The sequence below is a fragment of the Chrysochloris asiatica genome, unplaced genomic scaffold (assembly GCF_000296735.1).
Source record: "Chrysochloris asiatica unplaced genomic scaffold, ChrAsi1.0 scaffold00021, whole genome shotgun sequence".
Classification (NCBI taxonomy): domain Eukaryota; kingdom Metazoa; phylum Chordata; class Mammalia; order Afrosoricida; family Chrysochloridae; genus Chrysochloris; species Chrysochloris asiatica.
In genome coordinates this window covers 1,347,893-1,368,204 of record NW_006408539.1, presented here as the reverse complement: position 1 = coordinate 1,368,204, position 20,312 = coordinate 1,347,893, and the positions used below count along the sequence as shown (strand labels likewise).

At 44.6% G+C, this 20,312-nt stretch overlaps 1 protein-coding gene across 1 annotated transcript in view; it reads left to right on the top strand.

Annotated features, from left to right (window-relative positions):
• The window catches only part of MYO5B (myosin VB), a 227,494-nt gene that overhangs the window by 101,794 nt on the left and 105,388 nt on the right, over nt 1-20,312 (top strand). Inside the window, exons 13-14 of the mRNA XM_006837488.1 lie at nt 8,864-8,986; nt 10,598-10,681. Coding sequence (XP_006837551.1) covers nt 8,864-8,986; nt 10,598-10,681 — 207 coding nt within the window. The remainder of the gene's footprint in view (nt 1-8,863; nt 8,987-10,597; nt 10,682-20,312) is intronic.

The window sequence follows — 20,312 nt, the reverse complement described above, 5'->3', positions numbered from 1 at the left end:
TAAGCTTGGGCTATGGGGCAGTGCCAGGGAACCTGTATGATCTCAAAGCTGGAATTTCATGTGCATACTAGAATGTAAGAGTCTGGTGTGGTGCTGCAGTTTAATGCACTGGACCACAGGTCAGTTTGAACGGCAGGCTCAGTGGTTCAAACCCACCAGCTCTCCTTGGAAACCCCATACAGAGTCGCTATGGGTCGGAACTGACTTGACATTTAACAACAACAGCTAGAAGGTAAAAAAACAACAACACTGAGCATGACCAGCAGGTGCTGCTACATCAGTAAACACACACACCTCTTTTGGCAGAGACTGGGTGGTATGAATTGCATAAAATTCTTCCCCAAGGAGTCTAGGTACCAAGAGAAAATCCTCAACATCTAAACAGGTTCCCCCCAGAGAGTGAGACCTGGAGAGCCCAAGGTAGCCTTTGCTGTGCACGCTGGCATATGAGTGATCTGCTCAGTGGCATATGAAATCCATAAATTTCCTCCACCTGACTTCCATGCACTCCACCTGGTGAGCTGGGGAGAGGGCTGAATTGTCAACATGAGGAGAACCAGGCACCCTTGAGTTGGTGAGATAAGGAGATCTGTGCTTTATCCATCGTCTACTCTTTGGCCTTTGGTTCTTTGTGCTGAGTTAATGAGGAATTGGATCTGCCCTAGCTTGGTGGTTGCTTGATACGTGAGCAAACATACCAGTTCTCCACTGACAGAAATGCTAAATCAGAAAGCATAGAAAACCCCTGATTCTAGGATTGGACGGGGAGAAGTTAGTTACCTTTATTCTCAGTCTTCTGTATCTTACCTGTTAAGGACTAAGTATGGTTTAGTGGCTTGGGAGAAGGAAGTATTTGCCTTCGAGAAAGGCCATGCTAGTCTCATGAGCTTTGAAAATGTTAATAAAACAGTAGACAGTGAAAAGATACTGGGAAGCCTACAGCTTGCACCTTTTTATCTCAGGTTTTCCGCATTTCTCCAAAGATGTGGTGTCTCCTCAGAGTTGGGCGGGGTGAAGCAGCCAGGTGCAGGGCAGGGAGGCCCAGGATGCAATCTGTATTCAAGAATTCTGCCAGCAACCTGAAACCGCTGGACTTTGCAGTCATGATGCCCCTGGTCTAGTTGCTGTCCCCAGACCCTCCTGTTCCCCTGTCTTCCTACTGAGTACATACTGCTTGGGACATCTCTGTGTTGTTGTTGTTAAGTGTCATCGAGTTGGTTCCAACCCATAGCAACCCTGTACAGGGTTTCCGAAGCTGTAAATCTTTATGGGAGCAGAAAGCCTCATGTTTCTCCTGCGGAGCAGCTGGTAGTTTCGAACTGCTGACCTTAAGGTTCACAGCCCGATTTGTAACCACTACGCTACCAGAGCTCCTTGGAACATCTCTGAAGGAGTCTGTTTTATGTTAGAGAAACTGTACATACAGGTGATCGCGCTGCCTTAGGCGTTATTGCTCCTTTGGTTTGGGTTAGATTTGTATCCTATTTACACTTCTGCTGCTGCATTCTGTCAAACACCTAGAATGTTCTGTGCACCTACGGTTTTTCTTGCCTTGGAGTCTCCCTGCTGGTCAGTGAGGGAGAAGAACGATGGAATTGTGCTCTGAAGGAGCTTAGCCTCCGCGAGTGGTGGGTTAGGGGTCAGGAGAGCTCACAGTGATGTGGACAGGACCCATATCTAGAAGCCAACATTCCAGAACAGGCAGGGACCACAGCTGAGTGTCACTGAGAAGCTGTAGTCACCAACTCAGGGAGACAGATGAGTGACATGCAGCAGCTGTGATTCTAGGTTGGGGGTCTCCTCATACCCCCTTCCCAAAGCTCCTTGGAAGATTTAAGGAGTGCCTGGATTTTCAACTAATTAAGCTGGCAGGGGCTAGGAGTATTCATTTAGGGGTAGTATTACGAATGGGATACATTTAATCTCACTGGCAGTTGAGGTTATAAGTGAACACCCGTTTAAGGAACTATACGAAACCCCACAATGCACAATGTGGGAAGTGGTATGCCAACTCTGGTGCTGTGGACATTCAGGATGATTTGGTATAACCTGGGGCAGCTTCTACTAATGTGAATTTTAAAACAACTGGTGTTAATGCATTTGTCAAAACTCATCCAGGTGTATGCTTAAAAAGGGTGAAGTTTACTGTCTGCAGATTGTACCTCAATAATCCTGGTGGGCCCTTCTGGAAGCACCCAAGACTCTAGTGTAGGCGGACTAGGAATTCCCACAGACTTGGTTACTAAGATTGTTAGTTACCGTTGAGCAGATTCCAACTCATGGAGATGCCATGGGTGCAGAGTAGAGCCACTCTGTGATCTTCCGGATGCAGCAGGTTGCCTGCTCTGTCTTTAGAGGTATCTCTGAGTGGATTTGAACCCCCAATGTTTTAATTTGTAATATGTTGTGTAATGGTTGGAGCTGCCCAGGTGAAGCAGTTTTAGTGAGTGAGCATAGAGACGGGGTTGCAGGTTGGAGAAGGCTGGATGGGAGAAGCAAGCCCTGGCTGCTCTGGGTGACGAGGACTCTTTTGCTTGATGGTACTCAGCCTGTGCTAAGGACAGCTTTCCTAAGAAAGACAGCCACCCCCTGCTTCCTTCCCTGTACCCAGAATGCTCGCAGGACGTGACTCTGTGTGAAGACCAAGGGGCCCTTGTTCTTAAACTGTGGCTCCAGAGGTCATTTGGTCCAAAAGTTTTGTGTGCAGGTGTTTGAAGCCTGTGGCCGAGAGGGAGGAGGAGGAGATGCCTTTCTCACATTTAATCTTTCATTCATCCAACACACCACATGTTTAATAAGTAATGAACTGACCACCTGCTCTCAAATTGGCCTCACGTCACTAAGGGGGTCAGGCAAATAAGCAAGAATGTGAATTACAGGTGTTCCTCAGAATACTCTGGGTTCGTTTTCTGATCCTGCAACAAAGTAAATTGTTAAAAAAAAAAAAAAAAAGTAAAGCAAGTCGCATGAATTTTTTTGGTTTCCCAATATGGCAAAAGTTACGTTTTGTGCTCTGACATGTGCCATGACATTATGGAAAAGTTTGAAATCTTGTGAGAATTACCAAAATGTGAGGCAGAGACACAAATGAACTGAGCACATGCTGATGGAAAAATGGGGCCCCTGGGTTTGCTTCAATTTGTTAAGAAAACAAACGAACAAAAAAAAAAAACCAGTATCTGTGAAGCACAACTGAGTGCAATAAAACCACGTGTGTCCGTAGAGTGTTGTTGAGTGCTGTGAAGTAGGTTTCAACTCATAGCAACTCTACATAGAAGGTTTCTGAGAGCAGCTGGTGGATTTGAACTGCCAACCTTGTGATTAGCAGTCCAGTGCTTATTCTACAGTGCTGGGGAAATGGACACAGAGACCCCCCCTCCTACCACGAGGAGGCTGTCCAGGCAGACAACAGAGAAGTCAGATGGGGAAACAGACTGGCTGTCCAGAGCCCACCGTGTGGCTGGTGAAGTTGGAGAGTGGGGCCCACCAGAATAAGCAGCTGTGAAGGGCCCCGAGAAAGCATCGGCATTTACTCTGAAGGGTCTGTGGATCGGTCACAGGTGGGAGGCAGTTTCTAGGGCGTTGTCTGGGCAACAGCCTAATTGCAGTGATTTGAGGTTGGAATAGGAGGTGAGGGAGTGGAGATGGCACGTTTTCATGACGCCTTCTGGAGGCTTGGTGGTAAAAAACAGGAGCTGGGGTTTCAGGGAGAGGGGATGGTGGGTGGGGGTCCCCGAGGAGGCTGGGCTGGATGGGTGGGATGGGGCCAGAGAAAGGAGTGCATCTTCCCAGGAGAATGGCAGGAGGGGAGGGCCTAGGAGGGCTCACGAGTTTCCGGCTGCTAGAGCTGGAATTTCCTGCAGAACCCTTATTTTCCCCTGAAGGAGAAGGTGAGGCATCCTCTAAGTTGGCAAGGCCAGAAGAATGGAGGGAGATGGGAATAAGAACCAAAGCCAGTGCCATCCAGCCATTTCCAACTCCGAGCAAACTTCCAGGACAGAGTAGAACTACCACACAAACCCCCGGAAGGCTGTAATCTTTCTAGAAGCAGACTAAAATACTTTTCTTCCACCTCGATGGTAGATTCTATTGCCAACTGTTTGGTTAGTAACCAAGCACATAACCACCAGGACTCCTGGAAGATAGGATTAGCTGTCCTGGAAATGTGTAAGGGAGCTGGTAGAGTGCATAGATTTTGTTGTTGAGAACAAAGACCATACATTAGATCCGGAAGCTGTTGAGGTCAACTCCTGGTGTAGATCTGGAATATGCCACAGAATGATGCTGGCAGTGGTTGTATTTTTTGGCAGTCCCATTTCAGTGGGACTTGGTGTATGATTTTACCCAGCCACCCAGGGGGGGTGGGCATGGAAAGGGTGTGTAGTGAGACCATCTAGATTGGTGTTTTGCTGAACAAGCAGAAGAGATTTTGCAGAGATGCTTAAGGTTCCAAAGAGAAAATTGGTGAAAAATCCGGGTCTATTCCCTGAGCACGTGCACTGTTTCTCCCTAGTTTTGTCCATTTTATTTGAGTGGCAAAGAGTAAAATTAGTTACATATTATTTTTAACAGCTTTGTTGAAATACAATACATACACTATACAATTCACCCATTTAAAGTGTACAATTCCTTAGTTTTTAGAATATTTTTATTACACCTAAAAAAAACCCGTTAGTGAGCACATTCCACTTTTCTCCAGCCAACCCCACCCACCCACCCACCGTAACAGCCCTTCTTGTGGTTAAGTACCTTTGAGTCATTTCTGAGTCGTATCAACCCTGGATAGCGTTTTTGAGGCACAGCTGGTGGGTTTGAACTGCCAACCTTGTGGTTCACAGTCCAGTGCTGATCCTATAGTGCCACACCCCCAGCCCTGAACAACCAGTAATCTACATTCTGTGCCTATGGATTTGCCTGTTGTGGACATTGTGTGTAAGTGGGACCTTCACTTAGTGATGTGACCAGTGGCCAGACAACAGGTCCAAGGCAGTGGCTCTCTGAGGGACACTAGATACGTAGATGAAGGCAGAGCAGGAATACATAGGGTCCTAGCTAGACCAGAGCTCTCTGCACTTCCTTTGAGAGTATGGAAGCTTGTATGAAGCCACATGTGGACTTTTATTTTTTAAGTTTTTATTGTGAATTGGATGGTAGTTTACATGGGAGAACATCAGCTATTGGTAGTGATTACAATCCCCTCCATGCATCATCATTCAAAAGCATTTGCTTCCATTCCCTCTTTTTTTGGGGGGAGGGGGTGGATTTACACCGAAGCACTCAGGAATATACAACCATTCAAACAACCAAAGGGCACACCCCGCAATCCTGCCCCCCAGCCATCAGTGCACAGTCCCTCTTCCTCCCTGAGTCCAGAGACCCCAGCCACTTCCATCTCTCCATATCATCGTGTCTGCCTCCATCTCTGGTGTCACTGCTTTTCTGGATAGGGTCCTGCACTCCATTCTTCTCCCTTGATGGTTCCAGGGTCCTCCACTCCTGGACTGCAAGATCAATCACTCTCCCCCTTTTGTTACAAAATGTTTACCTTTACATTTGCAACACTCACAATCGGTCCTGATAGCAATGGTTCACTATTGAACTACAAGAGTCTTGTCCCCATCTCCTTTCACCAGCCCCATCCATACAGGTTGGAAACCACTCAGGAGATTCTGCCTTCCCCATACCCTCTGAAACTAGGCTCCCTCTTGAAAGCTTGTAAACCAGTCACTTCACGCCTTTGTAGGCCCCCCCGCCACCATTTTGGGTAGTCCATGTCGAAGTTGCCCATCCCTGCCCTGTCAACTCTGTATACCGAGTGGGGTTGGGAATGATCCTCACTGTAAAGATTTTGTTCCCTCTTTTGAGCTACTATATCCATAAATATTGGTCAAGTTCATCAAATTGTAGCAGATTACTCTGTTTTTCCTCTTCTTTTTTCCTCTAGTTGAGTTCTCACTGGACTTTTGTGAAAGGATTTAATTTAGCTGCGTATCCCAGAGCCAGGGATAAACACAGTCCAGATTTCATCGCAATACAAGGCATGCTGTCTCTTTCCTCTGCCAATGTTAAATGTATTTGTATGGGAAGAGTTAGGGAAATAGCAACCTTCTGTCTCACCCAACTCTGCCTTCATGGGGAAACAAGGCATGTGCTCTGGAGCTAGCCTGTGTAGGCTTGAACCCCAGCTCTGCTACTTCCTCGCAATATGACTTTGGGCAAGTTACTTTAACCTCTGTGACTCAGTTTCCTCACCTGTATAACGTTTATATACATAGCACCTAGTCCATAGGATTCTTTTGACGGTTTCGATGAGTTGCTATATATATAAATGTATAGTAAATTGCCTGGCAAATAATAAACTCTAAGGACCTTATGCCCTGATGGCCTAGTGTGTTATGCATTGGGCTGCTAACTACAAGGTCAGCAATTCGAATCCACCAGTTGCTTCATGGGAGAAAGATGAGGCTTTGTGCTTCTGTCAAGAGTTGTTGTTGTTGTTATGTGCCGTGGAGTCAGTTCCGATTCATAGTGACCCTGTACAGGGTTTCCAAGGCTGTAAATCTTTATGGGAGCAGAAAGCCTCATCTTTCTCCCGCGGAACAGCTGGTAGTTTCGAACTGCTGACCTTGCGGTTCGTAGCCCGATTCATAAGTCTGTCAAGAGTTACAGCCTTAGAAACCCTATGCAGGACGGTTATGAGTTGAAACTGACTCCCCGGCCCATACCACCACCACTATGGGCCTTAGGGCAGGGATGGCTCAGTGGTAGAGTTCTTACCTTCCATGCCGGAGACTCAGGTTCAATTCCCAGTCAATGTACTTCATTTGCTGTGATACTGAACAAGTTTCAGCAGAGCTTCCAGACTTAGATGAAGAAGAAAGATCTGGTGATCTACTTCAAGAATCAGCCAGTGCAAACCCTATGCATCACAGTGGTCCAGTCATGTTGTACATGAGGTCATGATGTCAGGGGCTGACTGTTAGCATTAGAGCATCAGCTATTAGTATTACTTGTGAGCTTGTTGTTGTTGAGTGCTGTCAGACTAGAGCTGCCCTGGAGGGTTTCCTAGGCTGTAATTTACAGAAGCAGATCACTGAATCTTCTTCCCGCAGTGCTGCTGGGGTGGATTCAGACCACTGACTTTTTTAGTTAGCGACCTAATGCTTACCCACTGAACTCCTGAGCTGAGTTCTGGCTGGTAGAGACTGAACCTTGTTGGAGACTAAGGATGCCACTCTGTGTTACTGAGCATGTTGGAGTGTAGCGTCTTCCACCGCAAGTCCAGTTTCACATTCAGACCAGGATGATTTTGTTCTTGGTGAGTACGAGTGTTGGCCCAGTGAGGCTTTTCATCATAGCTTGTCTTTCTAGTTAGTGCTCTCTGCCCTGGTTCTGCTTGTCCGCTAGCCCCACCTCTGACTACCCCATGTCTGGTGTTTCTAAACACAGCATGCTTGGAGACAAATTATAAAACTATATATAAAACACTTTTAAAAAAACTCTTTATAAAAAAATGCTGAATTAAATCTATTTTTCATTTTGTCTGCCCGACACAATTAATAGCCTCTGTCCTAGAAGAGGTTTTTTTCCCCTTGAATTTTCTGCGGCACTTAGCACTGTATAGTCTAGTTCCGCCAAGTTTAATAATTGAGAAAAATCCATTTGCTTACAGAGTTTTTGAGAAATTTCTACTCCGGCATGTAAGCATTTTCCTATGACACAGATTTTATTATTAATTTCCTTAGCAAAGCCTTTTAAAAAAAAAAAAAAAAAAAAAAAGCAGGTGCAAGGGTCACCTTCAACCCTGCCTGATCCAGATGTACAATCCACACTAAGGAAAGGCGAGTCAGTCCGTGATTTGTGGCTGAGGGATGGACCCCACCTCATCAGTGAGTGTGGGGAGGGGTGTGCAAGGTGACAGGGGAAGACAGTTTCCTGTTGAAGCGTTTCCATCATTCTTGACAATCTGAATGGTGGCTACAGTGATCCATGCTGTATTGCCAGTGAAACAAGATGCTTTGTTATATTTGAAGCCTTCCACAAGTGTATCGAGAGAGGCGTTCCCTCAGGATTCTTAATGTAGTGAAACTTTTAAATCTCAATTTCAATTTGGAAGGGGCAGAACCACTGGCTTGAAGGTTAGCAGTCCTGTGCTTATCCTACAGCGTCACACCAGAGATAAGTCCCATGCAGATCAATCACCTGGTTCAAGGAGCTCATGTGTGACCAGAGCACAGTCCTAAGTTCTTTGAGGACTGGGACAAACAGAGAAGTAAGATTGAGTCCTTGAGCCTAACAAGTTTTAGAGTTTGTAGTGACCAGAACATGCACAAAAATATTGGTGAGTAGTATTAGTCTATATGTAGGAGTTTCATTGTGAGGAAGTTTGAAAAAGAGACGTGACTTCCTGAGAGGACAGGAAAGGCAGACTGGAGCCCAGCCTGGGCCGTGGCATTCATATGAGCTGAGAGAGAGGATGGCCTTTCCTGCTGCAGGAGGTCACCTGAGTGGACAGAAGGCTGGCCCTGGAACTGGAAGTGGCTGAAGGGGAGAATCATCTTGTTCACAGTTGTTCTGTGATTGTGACTCCATTCTCTCCTAATGCTTCCAGTGTCTGCCCACCCGCAGATTCTGTGAGACTCAGCACTCTCGTCTACACACCAAGGGAGCCACCCCACACAGGGTCATTGAGGGAATGCTCTTCCATGAACATCTATAGTTGAATACTTCTTTCCACAGTCTAGTTAAGGTCTAGGATCTGAGATAAGAACCCAGCCTCGTGGGGACACCACATCAATGGACTTTGCCACAACCGTTCACTCCTTTTTCCAGCTTAATAATGCCTTGTTTTGTGGTTCTGCAGGTTCCCAAAGGTACTGATCAGAACTGGGCTCAGAAACTCTATGACCGACATTCAAGCAGCCAGCACTTCCAGAAACCTCGAATGTCCAACACGTCTTTCATTGTCGTCCACTTTGCAGATAAGGTGGGTTACACCTTTGGCTGTGACACTCTGCCAGTCACACTTTGGGGTAGGCTACTGGGCTTCTTGGCAAAGGTGGAACGTCCCTGTTCAGTTCAGGTTGGTCTGAGTCTCTTCAATAGGTTCTCCTTTCATACTTTCTTACCCACCTGTTCCCTCTCAAAGTGTCGTTACATAGCCTAACCTCACAGCACAAGTGTAGCAAATGTTCATTGAGCGTCTCTCTCCTGGAAATATGGCGGAGGTGTGAGTTGCTATTGAGTTGAGTTCTACTTATGGCGACCCCTGTATGTACAGAGCGAAACTGCTCCACAGGGTTTCCAAGGCTGTGACCTTTGGAAGCAAATTTCCAAGGTGCCTCGGGGTAGATTTGAACCACCAACCTTTTGGCAAATAGTTGAGCACTTAATCACTTGTGCCACCCAGAACTCCTCCTGGGAATCTGACAGCAAGGAAAACAATTATGATAGTACCATCATAGAACTTTGAGAGGGAAAATCCAAAAGCCCCCTGATGTAGAGTTGATTCTGATTTATAACCACCCTATAGGATAGAGTAGAACTGCCCCATAGGGTAAATCTACAAAATCAGACTATCTCATATTTCTCCCATGGAGAAGCTGGTAGGTTGGAACCACCAACCTTTAGGTTGTTGTTGTTAAGTGCTGTTGAGTCAGTTCTGACTCAGAGTGACCCGTATAAAGTTTCTGAGGATTTGCGCTGTCAACCTTGTGGTTCGCTGTCCAGTGCTGATCCTGTAGCACCACACCCAGAGTTAGCAACCCACTGCACCTCCAAGGCTCCTGGAAGGAGAACCGGAGGGAGTAAAAGCTAAGGATGCATGTGGTTTGGATTATCACATGGAATGTGTTCATCTTCTTTCAGTGGTTCCTTTCCCAGTACTCTGTGTATCCAGGTATGCCTTACTTGAATGCACTTTGCCGATATTGTGGTTTTTCACTAATTGAAGGTTTGTGGCAATCTGTCAGCATCATTTTTCCAACAAGTATGTGCTCACTTTATGTCTGTGTATCTCATTTTGGTGATTTTTCACAATATTTTAAACTTTTCCATAATGCTATTGCACAGTTAATAGGTTACGTTATACTGCAAACATAACGTTTATATGTGCTGAGATACTCACATGACTCACTTGATTGTAACATTTGTTTTGTTGTGGTGGTGTGGAACTGAACCCGCCATATCTCTGTGGTGTATGCCTGTGTATAGATGTTTATAAATGGATTTCTGTTTGACATACGCAAGCTTGGTGCTTCTAGATTATAATGTGCCTGTACGTCACCATGGGTCTCGTTCCAGTGCAGATTCTGATTCAGTACTGCGCTGTCTTATTCAGTATGGGCCTTGTAATGAGAACGTCTTTATAAAATAATCTTTTTCCCACAAAATGATTGCTCGATTCCCTCTGTGTAAATTCTGATCACATAGTGAGCTGGCTTAAATGGAAACATCTGTGGGTTGCTTAGCTACTCACAGCTGTGAAAAATGCTATGTAGCCAAGGTGAAACTACTCTCATACTTGAGAAAGGTCTGAAGCAACCTTATATAGCTTAGCACTAACTACTGCTTCTCCTTCCGATCACTGTGGCCCCAGGTGGAGTACCATTCAGATGGTTTTCTGGAGAAAAACAGAGACACGGTGTATGAAGAGCAGATCAACATCCTGAAGGCCAGCAAGGTAAGGACCATCAGAAAGGGAGGAAGTAGAACTAGGCTGTCGCTGTCAGAACTGGGGTGGGGAATGGTGGTGTTGGCCAGGGGAAGGTGAATGTGTGTGTGTGGTGGAGGGTGGTGGTGTTTCTTCCATCTGAAAACATTTGGAATGGAGGAAAGACTGCTGAGAGACATCTGGGAAAGATAGCAGTTTATGGAAGGTGGGAGAGAATGGTGGGACAAAAGAGGTGACAATCCAAAGGAGAGACAAAAGATGAGTCACAAGATAAAAATGTTAGCGTTGTATCTTCGCCATGTCCCGCTGCAGATGTAAAATCAAACTCCACCAAACCCTAGTATCAGTGGCTTTAGTATCTGTTTGGAAGTCTGTTGTTGTTAGGTGCCATCAAGTCGGTACCGACTCATAGCGACCTTATGTGTAGCAGAACGAAACACTGCCGAATCCTGGGCCATCCTCACTACTGTTGCCATGCTTGAGTCCATCAATGCTGTCACTTGGCCAGTCCATCTCGTTGGGGGGTATTCCCCTTTTTCTCTGACCCTCTACCTTACCAAACATGATATCCTTCTCCAGTAACTGGCCCCTCCTGAAAATATGACCAAAATATGAGAGACGAAGTTTGGCCATCTTGGCCTCCAAGGAGCACTCTGGCTGCACTTCTTCCAAAACAGATCTCTTGGTTGTTTTGGCAGCCCGTGGCACTTTCAGTATTCTCCTCCAACACCACAACTCAAAAGCATCAATTTTTCTATGGTCTTCTTATTGACTGTCCAGCTTTCGTATGCGTATGAGGTTATTGAAAATACCATGGCTTGGGTCCAGCGCACCTTAGTCTTCAAGCTGACATCTTTGCTCTTCAACACTTTAAAAAGGTCTTGTGCAGCAGATTTGCCTAATGCTAATACGTCGTTTGATTTCTTAACTGCTGCTTCTATGAGCATTGATAGTTGATCCAAAAAGAATGAAGTCCTGGACAACTTCAATCTTTTTTCCATTGATAAGAATGTTGTTTATTGGTCCAGTGGTGAGGATTTTTGTTTTCTTTACAGTGAGATGTAATCCAGATTGAAGGCTGTGCTCTTTGATCTTCATCAGTAAATGTCTGTAGAACCTACCAATAAGCTAAATTAAGATAAATGGGGGTAGGAGGTGGAATTTAAGGGACATTTAAATTTATTACTTAAGAATCTTAATCTCTACTGTCTCCAAAATGTTGGTATTTTCCTTCTCGTGAGCAGAACAAAAAGATAGCAAGTATTGTGCCTATTCTGTAGGTAGGGGAATTGAGGCACTGATTCACCTTAGCAAGTATGTATTAAACACCTACATTGTAAAGACCTAAACGCCCAGTGTCACACCAAGATGAGTAAGGCAGGTTCTGCCATCTAGATGTGAGTGAACAGATTGACATACATGCACATAAGCCTAAGAGGAGAGGAGAAATGAGGAGAGGACCATGCAATCAGGGAGAATTGTGGACCCTGGAGCCCCTAGCAGCTGAAACAGTTGCAGATGCTGTTGCCAGCTTTAACCCTGCGAGGAACCCTGGGAAAGAACTTTCCAGCCTTCGGAGGCTTTCTGCCAGATCACATGACACTGAACTCACTGCAGGAGCCCGATAACACTGTTCAATGGCAGATTAATGTCTCTGTGATAAGCTTTTGATAAGTGCGAGCCAATGACATGATGAAATGGAGAAATAACACCCAGCAAAAAGGACCCAAGGACTTAAAGCCAAGTAACTCCATTAAATCACATGGTCCTAAGGCAGCAAGGGCTTTAGGGAGGATTTGAGTCAGTCGCAGCATGTGTGCTGCCCAGTGCAGACCCCTGCCTATTGTCATCTTCAGGATATCTGGGACCTCAGGGACTTTGTCCTCAATGAGATAAATTTGCTTTGGGTAAACATGAATATCGTTTTGGAGTTCAACACCAGAGGAACATCTCAGCTTCCCAAGTTTTCTAGCTCTGTAGTCAATGGCGTCTAATAAGGATTTCTCTTTTTTTGTAAGGCATGGGGAGGAGGGTAAGAGAGGAGCCACAAGCCACAGGGGAACGAGGAGAAGTAAATAATGGCTGAGCACCTGGGAGCATGGTTCCACATTCTGGAAGTCTTTGTGCTTCTTAGGGCGCTAGGAGGCCTGGGGCCACCTGTTGATGTGACAGTGGCCTAGATTACACCTGAGATGGAAAAGAAAAACCAAAACAGCCCAGAAGCCCCTTCAGGGACTGGTGGTTCCTAGGTGCAGCCTTCCACTGGCAGCTAGAATAAAAAGTAAAGCCCAAGTCCTGTTATGCCTAACCACGGCCCTCCACTCTTACAGTTTCTGAAAGCCCAACAGTAGATGCCCATGTTGAGGGTTTATGGGCAACTCTTGCGCAACCAATTTCCAAACAGCACATCTGCATGAAGAGTGAGTACCAAGGTTTGAATCTATGATTCCTTTATGATCAGAAAGGGTGGTCTGCCTGTTTATATACATGAGGAGGCTGGGTGGGGAGGAAACGTGCCTGAGAGAGTTAGTGGGTTTATGTATTTTCACCACTTAGCTTGTCAGAGCCTGAATTAGTAGGGGGTGGAAGTGTTTACTTAAGCACTGTTGTGATGTGGCCAAATGAAATGTCTCTGGAAAGCCAGACACAGCCGGGAGTGGGAGGCACTGTAGGCCTGGATTCTCTCCTGGAGACGTGCATGGCATCCTGTGGTTAGCACGGAGAGTCTGTTTGTTCAGCTTGCTGCTCGGTGCTGTAGGAGCCTTCCCTCCTGCTCTGAGGGGACTTAGTTTCACCCAGGAGTTAAAGTACACAGGCACAACCCACCATAAAATGTTTCCTCAGCCATGCTAAAGCCTGACTAATTCCTAGACTGTGAGACGTCCTCTGGGGTCAATGCCCCAAACTTTAGCAGCTCCTCCAGCAGCAGGCAGAAGGCTGAGCTGACAGGTGCTCAGTGCCAAGCACAAGACTCCTCAGGGCAGAATCGGAGGTCCTGCAATGCCTTCCAGAGGCCCTCACTCCCAACATGGGTCTGGCTTTATAGAGCCTGTATCATTGCGTACATTCGAGTGGCTCCTCGGCACCTCCTGGAAAATTAATCAGAAAAGACCCACAGCCTCCCTGTAAAGACTGGAACACTTGCTCTCATTCTAGAAGTTTCTCCTCTTAGGTAAGGGGCACAAGTGAGGGCTGGGGAGAGACAGTTGGGTACTTTACAGCTTCGGTCTTGTCATTGCATTGATTTTTGTCTTCGTTTTAGTGTCTTTCAGGGATCCCAGAATATATAAAAAGGACTATTACTAACACTTTCACACTCCCTTGATAGATATAATTTATTAGTAACTGAGCTTTTTATCCCCTTGTTTTTATCTAACAGCTTCACTGAGTGTTTATGTGGTATAACAGTGATTTTAAAATTATATACATAGTTTACATGTTAAATATGTAGTTTACCTGGAGTTTACAGTTAAATATGTAGAATTTTGGTACTGCTGTGACAATCAAGAGGAAGGTATTATAGAAAAGAATCATAAACTGCCCAGCGTTTTAGTGACTGGCTAGGAAGACTCGCAGTGTGCAGCACGTAGCATATAGGGCTGTGATTTATGTCACAGTGAAAGGATGCCAAGCAAAATGAGCAAAGGGAAAAGGTCCCTGGGGTGAAGCCTGCAGGAAACTGTGTCCTCACTTCCAAAGGTCCCCCTCCCTGTGGAGTTACACAGGATACTTCTGAGTTCCCCAGCTGCAAGCATGGTAGCGTGTATGAAACGTTATCTACCAGGGACGCTCCCTGAGCCTACTGGAGATCAGTCTTGTCAGCATCTTCTGCCTAACAGGTACCTAAACTCTAGGCTTCCAGAAGGAAAGCAGATACTTACCACAAACCATGTTGTGTGTATAAACAGTTTCACACAGAAAACCATTCTTGTCAGAGAATGGTGAGAGACCCTCTTAAAATTCAATTTCCCATACACCAGCCAATGGCCAACTTTGCAGGCATTCCTTCATAAAGGAGAGCAGTCTCCCATCCGCTGTGTTAACTCTTTTGTGCACAGCAGTATGTATTTTAGATTGGTGGGGCTGGGTTTTTATTTAGAAATGAGAAATTTCGGCTCATCAAAAATTCACATAGGATGGAAATATATCAAATCAAATCAAAGTATTCCTTCTCCCTCCTTGCGCCATCTTCCCATGAATTCCCATTCTGCAAGTGTTAGCAGTACATCTTTTTCAGATCGAAATGAATTATATATTATATATATTCTTCTCTAGTTTCATTTTTCATTTACCATTGCGTCTTGGATATCTTACCATAAGGAATGTGTATCTACCTCATTAAAACAGAAAGCATTTTACTGTGCTTTAGATGAAAGTGTACATAGAAAGGTAGCTGTTCCGGTACAAATAGTTTCGGCACATTGGTTGCGGTCCCTGTAGTGTGTCAGAATTCTCCCTGTTTCCTCTGTAAGTTCCAGTTTCATTCATCCACTTTCCCTACCCCTCCTTATCTTCTCATCTTGGAGTTTGTTCAGATGTTGCCCTTTTGGCTTCTTACAGTTGATTGTTCTAAGGAACACATCCTTACAACTCTACCTCATTAGAAAAACAGATAACTGCTTGTATTTTGCTAAGTCAGATAATGCTGCAGTGAAATGTCCTTTATAATTACTTTGTTTCCTTTTACAATTGCATGTCAGATAAATAATTAGAAGTGGAATTGATGGGTCAAAGACTGTATACATTAAAAATGTATTGTTATTGTTAAGTGCCATTGAATAAGTTATGACTTATAGCAACCCTGTATAGGGTTTCTGAGGAGTGGTTGGTGAATTTGAACTGCCAGCCTTGCAATTCAAATGATCTTGTGGTCCAAATGACTTTGCAGTCTGGCTCATTAACCCACAGAGCCACTGTATAGGGTTGTTGTTGTTGTTGTTGTTGTTGTTATTAGGTGCCATCGAGTCGGTACCTTATGCACAGCAGAACGAAACACTGCCCAATCCTGGGCCAACCTTACTATCGTTGCCACGCTTGAGCCCATTGATGCTGCCACTTGGCCAGCCCATCTTGGTGGGGGTCTTCCTCTTTTTCTCTGACCCTCCACCCTACCAAACATGATTTCCTTCTCCAGTGACTGGTCCCTCTTGACAATATGTCCAAAGTATGAGAGATGAAGTTTGGCCATCCTGGCCTTCAAGGAGCACTCTGGCTGCACTTCTTCCAACACAGATCTGTTGGTTCTTTTGGCAGCCCATGGCACCTCCAATATTCTCCTCCCAACACCATAACTCAAAAGCACCAATTCTTCTACGGTCTTCCTTATTCACTGTCCAGCTTTTGCATGCATATGAGGTTATTGAAAATACCATGGCTTGGGTCAGGCACCCCTTAGTCTTCAAAATGACATCTTTGCTCTTCAACACTTTAAAAAGGTCTTGTGCAACAGATTTGCCTAATGTATTACGTTGTTTGATTTCTTGACTGCTGCTTCCATGAGTGTTGATAGTTGATCCAAGAAGAATGAAGTCCTTGACAACTTTATTTTTTTAGATAATGCTAATTTAGAAGGTTATGTAGGTCTGTCATCTATTCTTGAAATGAAATGTCTCCCTTCTCTTGTCTACCCACCCAACACAATTTTAGCGTTTTCCCCTCATCAATTGCTGTTCCTAAAGACCAGTGACCTTGTTACTAGCCACCCACCCCCAGATCGTAGTAAACCCCATGAGAAGCCGTGATCGTGGCCACGAGCACCCAGAGACCAACCAGAAGGGTGTCCAGGCTACTAGACCCTAACAGGAGGAGGAAGTGGCTAGGAACTCTCCATCCTGAACCCTTTGCAGCCTGTTCCAGGTGTTCCAGAAGGCAAGAAACAAACACAGATACAGGTGGGCTCTACACAGACAGCCAGCTACAAATCAAAGAGTGCTTTAAATCATTTAGACAGATGGACATTTATGGAAGCATCTGTCATTTTAGCATTTTAAAAGCTCATTACTTACTAAGCCTATACAGATTTCCCAGCTATCCAAAAGTAGAGTACTCCTATGAAATCTTTCGTAAGTCAACATGACACAAAGCGAAGATGCAGTTAAAATTAATTTATATGGGAAAGCTTTTGAGCATTTCCAGACCCCCAAAGTAACCTGTCAAATCATACCAGATACCACATTAAGCCTACCCTAAAATATCTGCTAACATGGAGTATTCTCAGATACAGTTCACAGCTATGGTGGCTTGCTGTTGAGAAGCCGGATTTGGTTCCCAGAGAAGGAGCTTGGCATGGCCACACTCGCTGTTCAGCATGAGCACTGCTGTTTTAACTGTTTGCTGAAAAACAAGCACTGAATGCTAGTTTCTTTTCATGATTTTTTGTTGTTATAAAAACAAAATCCTCTTTGGATTTCTTTTGGTTAGTGAGAACTGGAACTGATGTAGGTCTTTCATAAAAGTGAAGAGATATAAAGCAAACTTTCAAGAGTGGGCAATACCTGTCTGCTCTCTTCCAACTTTTTTAGTTTTCACAGCAGTCTGATGAGGTGTCTGTTTCTAACTGCATATTGTTGTGTTGTTGTGGTTCAGTGACATTGAGTTGGTTCTGAATCAATGATCCTGTATAGGGTTTCTGAGGAGCGGCTGGAGAATTTGAACCACTGACTTTGTGATTTAGACTGACTTTGAGGTCAAGTGCTTATCCTGTGACACCATGTCAGGACTCCAACTGTATGTTAACAGGTAGAAAAATAAAGACGCTAGTAAGATATGATGTCATCTGTCATCAAGTTATGTCCAATTTGTTATTGTTTATTTATCACACTGTTGTTAAGTGCCATGGAGTAGGTTCTGACTCATAGTAATCCTGTATAGGGTTTCCAAGGAGTGGCTGGTGAGTTTGAACTGCTGACTTTGTGTTTAACAGTCCAGTGCTTACTTACAGAGCCACACCAGGACTCCTTTTATCATACTAACCACAGCTAATTCTCAAATCCTCTATGTAAATTCCTAAGTTTACTTTCAGTATTGTTAGTTTATGGCAAGCCTAATAGCTTTTTTATTTTGTGTAACATCCCTGGTAAGAAATTAACAATCATTATAAATAATTAAATACTATGAAATGGAAGATTCCCTATTCCTACCAGACAAAGAGATATTAGACGAACTCCCACCGAGAGCAGCGGAATAAAATGATGTTAATAAGAATGTAATTAGTAAAGCCAATTACACTGCATAAGAGGTTATAACGCAGCTAATTACTCCCGCAGCTATTGGAAAGCTATAAATAGAGACTAAGCAAATAAATACCCCTTAAAGTTATTAATGAAGTCCTGGTATGGTGCTGTGGGTTAATGTGCCACACTGGAAAGCCATTTGAACTGCAAGGTCGGTGGTTCAAACTCACCAGGTGCTCCTTTGGAACGCCTACACAAGGTGACTATGGGTTGGAACCCACTCAACAGCACTTAAGAATAACAACATTTTTAATAGGCTAATTTGTTTTGAATACTAAAGGATGTAGGTTTTCCTTTCCTATTTTTTGTTTATTATATAAATATCAATATTTTATCAATCTGAAAACAAATCCTAAAGGAGAATTTTGTCCTCAGAAGATTTCCTTTTCCAGCCCCATAGAGTGTAGGCCAAAGGGACAAGCTGTAGATGGAATGCTTCTGTCAGAAAGTGCGAGCAGCCAACAGTGACCTGGGCAGTGGCCTGGACTAGTTGTTCTCAACTCAAATTCAGTAATGTGGGGAAGAGAACCAGAGAAGGTCTGAGAAGGGTGATGTGGAAGGGTGTGTCTGTGGACTCCTTGCTCCAGGTGGTAAAGTAAGAGAGGAGAAAGAGATAAAGCTGAACAAGGGAAAATTTTAAGCATTTAAAATAAATTAAAAAAACTTTAACTTTCTGTTTAGTAGAAGGGACCAGTGAATGGGGAGAGATTAAAGACCAGAGACAATTTTAGAAATCCAGGTTAGGGTATGTTAAAGAAGCAGCCTCCCTGCTGGACTAAGAATGTCATGATGTAGAAGATGGGGTGTGGTATTACTTCATTGATGAATGAATCAAATGCATTCAGGTTTGTTGAGGGTCTCGTTGACAGCATGTAGAATTGCGCTTCTGTTGGCACACACAGATTTGAGCTGCAGAGTTTTAAACACACGCTCATGAGTTGTCTCCATCCCCCTGACAAAATCCTGACTACTTTCCCATTCAAATAGACTACATTTATGACTTTGAAATACTGAGTGTGCAGAGTAGAGGAGGAACAGGATCAGAATTGTCGCTTGTTGGCAGCTGAAACTGAGATGCACCCTTGATGATCTCAGACCATTCACTGGGGTGACCCTCCCTCCAAGCTAACCACCTGACACTGATATAATTTGCCCTTTCATGGAAACAGTTTTAACTGCATGTTGTTAATACAACTATCCCTTTAAGGCCCCTTTAGCAGGAGTTTGGAGTGTGCTTTGGAAATTTTTCCTTGTGTCTTATGCCTCTAGTCACCTCACCCTGAAACTCAAGTTGTTGTTGTTGTTATGTGCTGTGGAGTCGGTTCTGACTCATAGCGACCCTGCAGAGGATTTCCGAGGCTGTTAATCTTTACGGGAGCAGAACGCCGCATCTTTCTCCCACGGAGCAGCTGGTAGTTTTGAACTGCTGACCTTGAGGTTCGCAGCCCAATTCGTAACCAGTATACTACCAGAGCTCCTAATTTAGCTGCAGAGGTTGCCTTTGATCTGACATCTGGGTTCTGACAACAGTGTCTCTACCAATACCCCTGCTCCCCTGTCCCAATGTTGTAATATACTAACCATGTCTAGGCATCTCATGCTGTCAGTTACATCATTACTGTTCTTTCAGATACCTATGACAGCATAGAAAGGGATGATCCAGAGCCTTCCACAGATTACAATGTGCAGAAGCCCATATTGATACACTTCAAGGACCTCTTGAATACACCCAAGTGTTGTGAAGTATGGATGGAATTGGATGATTTTGTGAAGTTTGGCCTATCCTTTATATAATTCTTTTATTTCCCAAGCTATTGGCATGATGCCTGTGATGAATAAGGCTGTATGCCAACTTGGCTAGGCTGTAATTCTCCCTGATTTGGTGGTTCATATGTAATCGTCCTCTATGATTAGCTTTGATGTCAGTAGCCAGTTAGTTGAAATGGAATTTCCTTGGGGAGTGTAGCCTAAGTTTGTGGATGTTCGGGTCAAGCTCACTCTCTTTAGATCCTGCATCCGAGTTGTCATCTCTGACCTCCAGTTCCTGGCACATGAGCCCGCAGCTTGGCATCAGCGGTGCAGTGAATTACTTCTTATGGCTCTTCTCCACATTATGTTTGCAACTCCCACCAAACTTTTTTTTTTTTTTATGGGTCTGGGTAAGAGAAAGTAGGGGAAGTTGCTGATAGGATTATATGATTCAGTTGTGAGTGATTGTTAACAGGGCTCATTGTGATTGCACAATTTTGGAACTCTATTGTGGGTTTAAAATGAACCATCTTAGAGGCTGGGGTGAGGGGAGATCTCACTATCATCAAGGAAGAAGAGCCAGGAGAGAACAGTGAGATCCCTGTGCATTGAACCTCCTCCACCCAGGAGACAGAGCTGTGACCTGGGAGAAGGAGTGG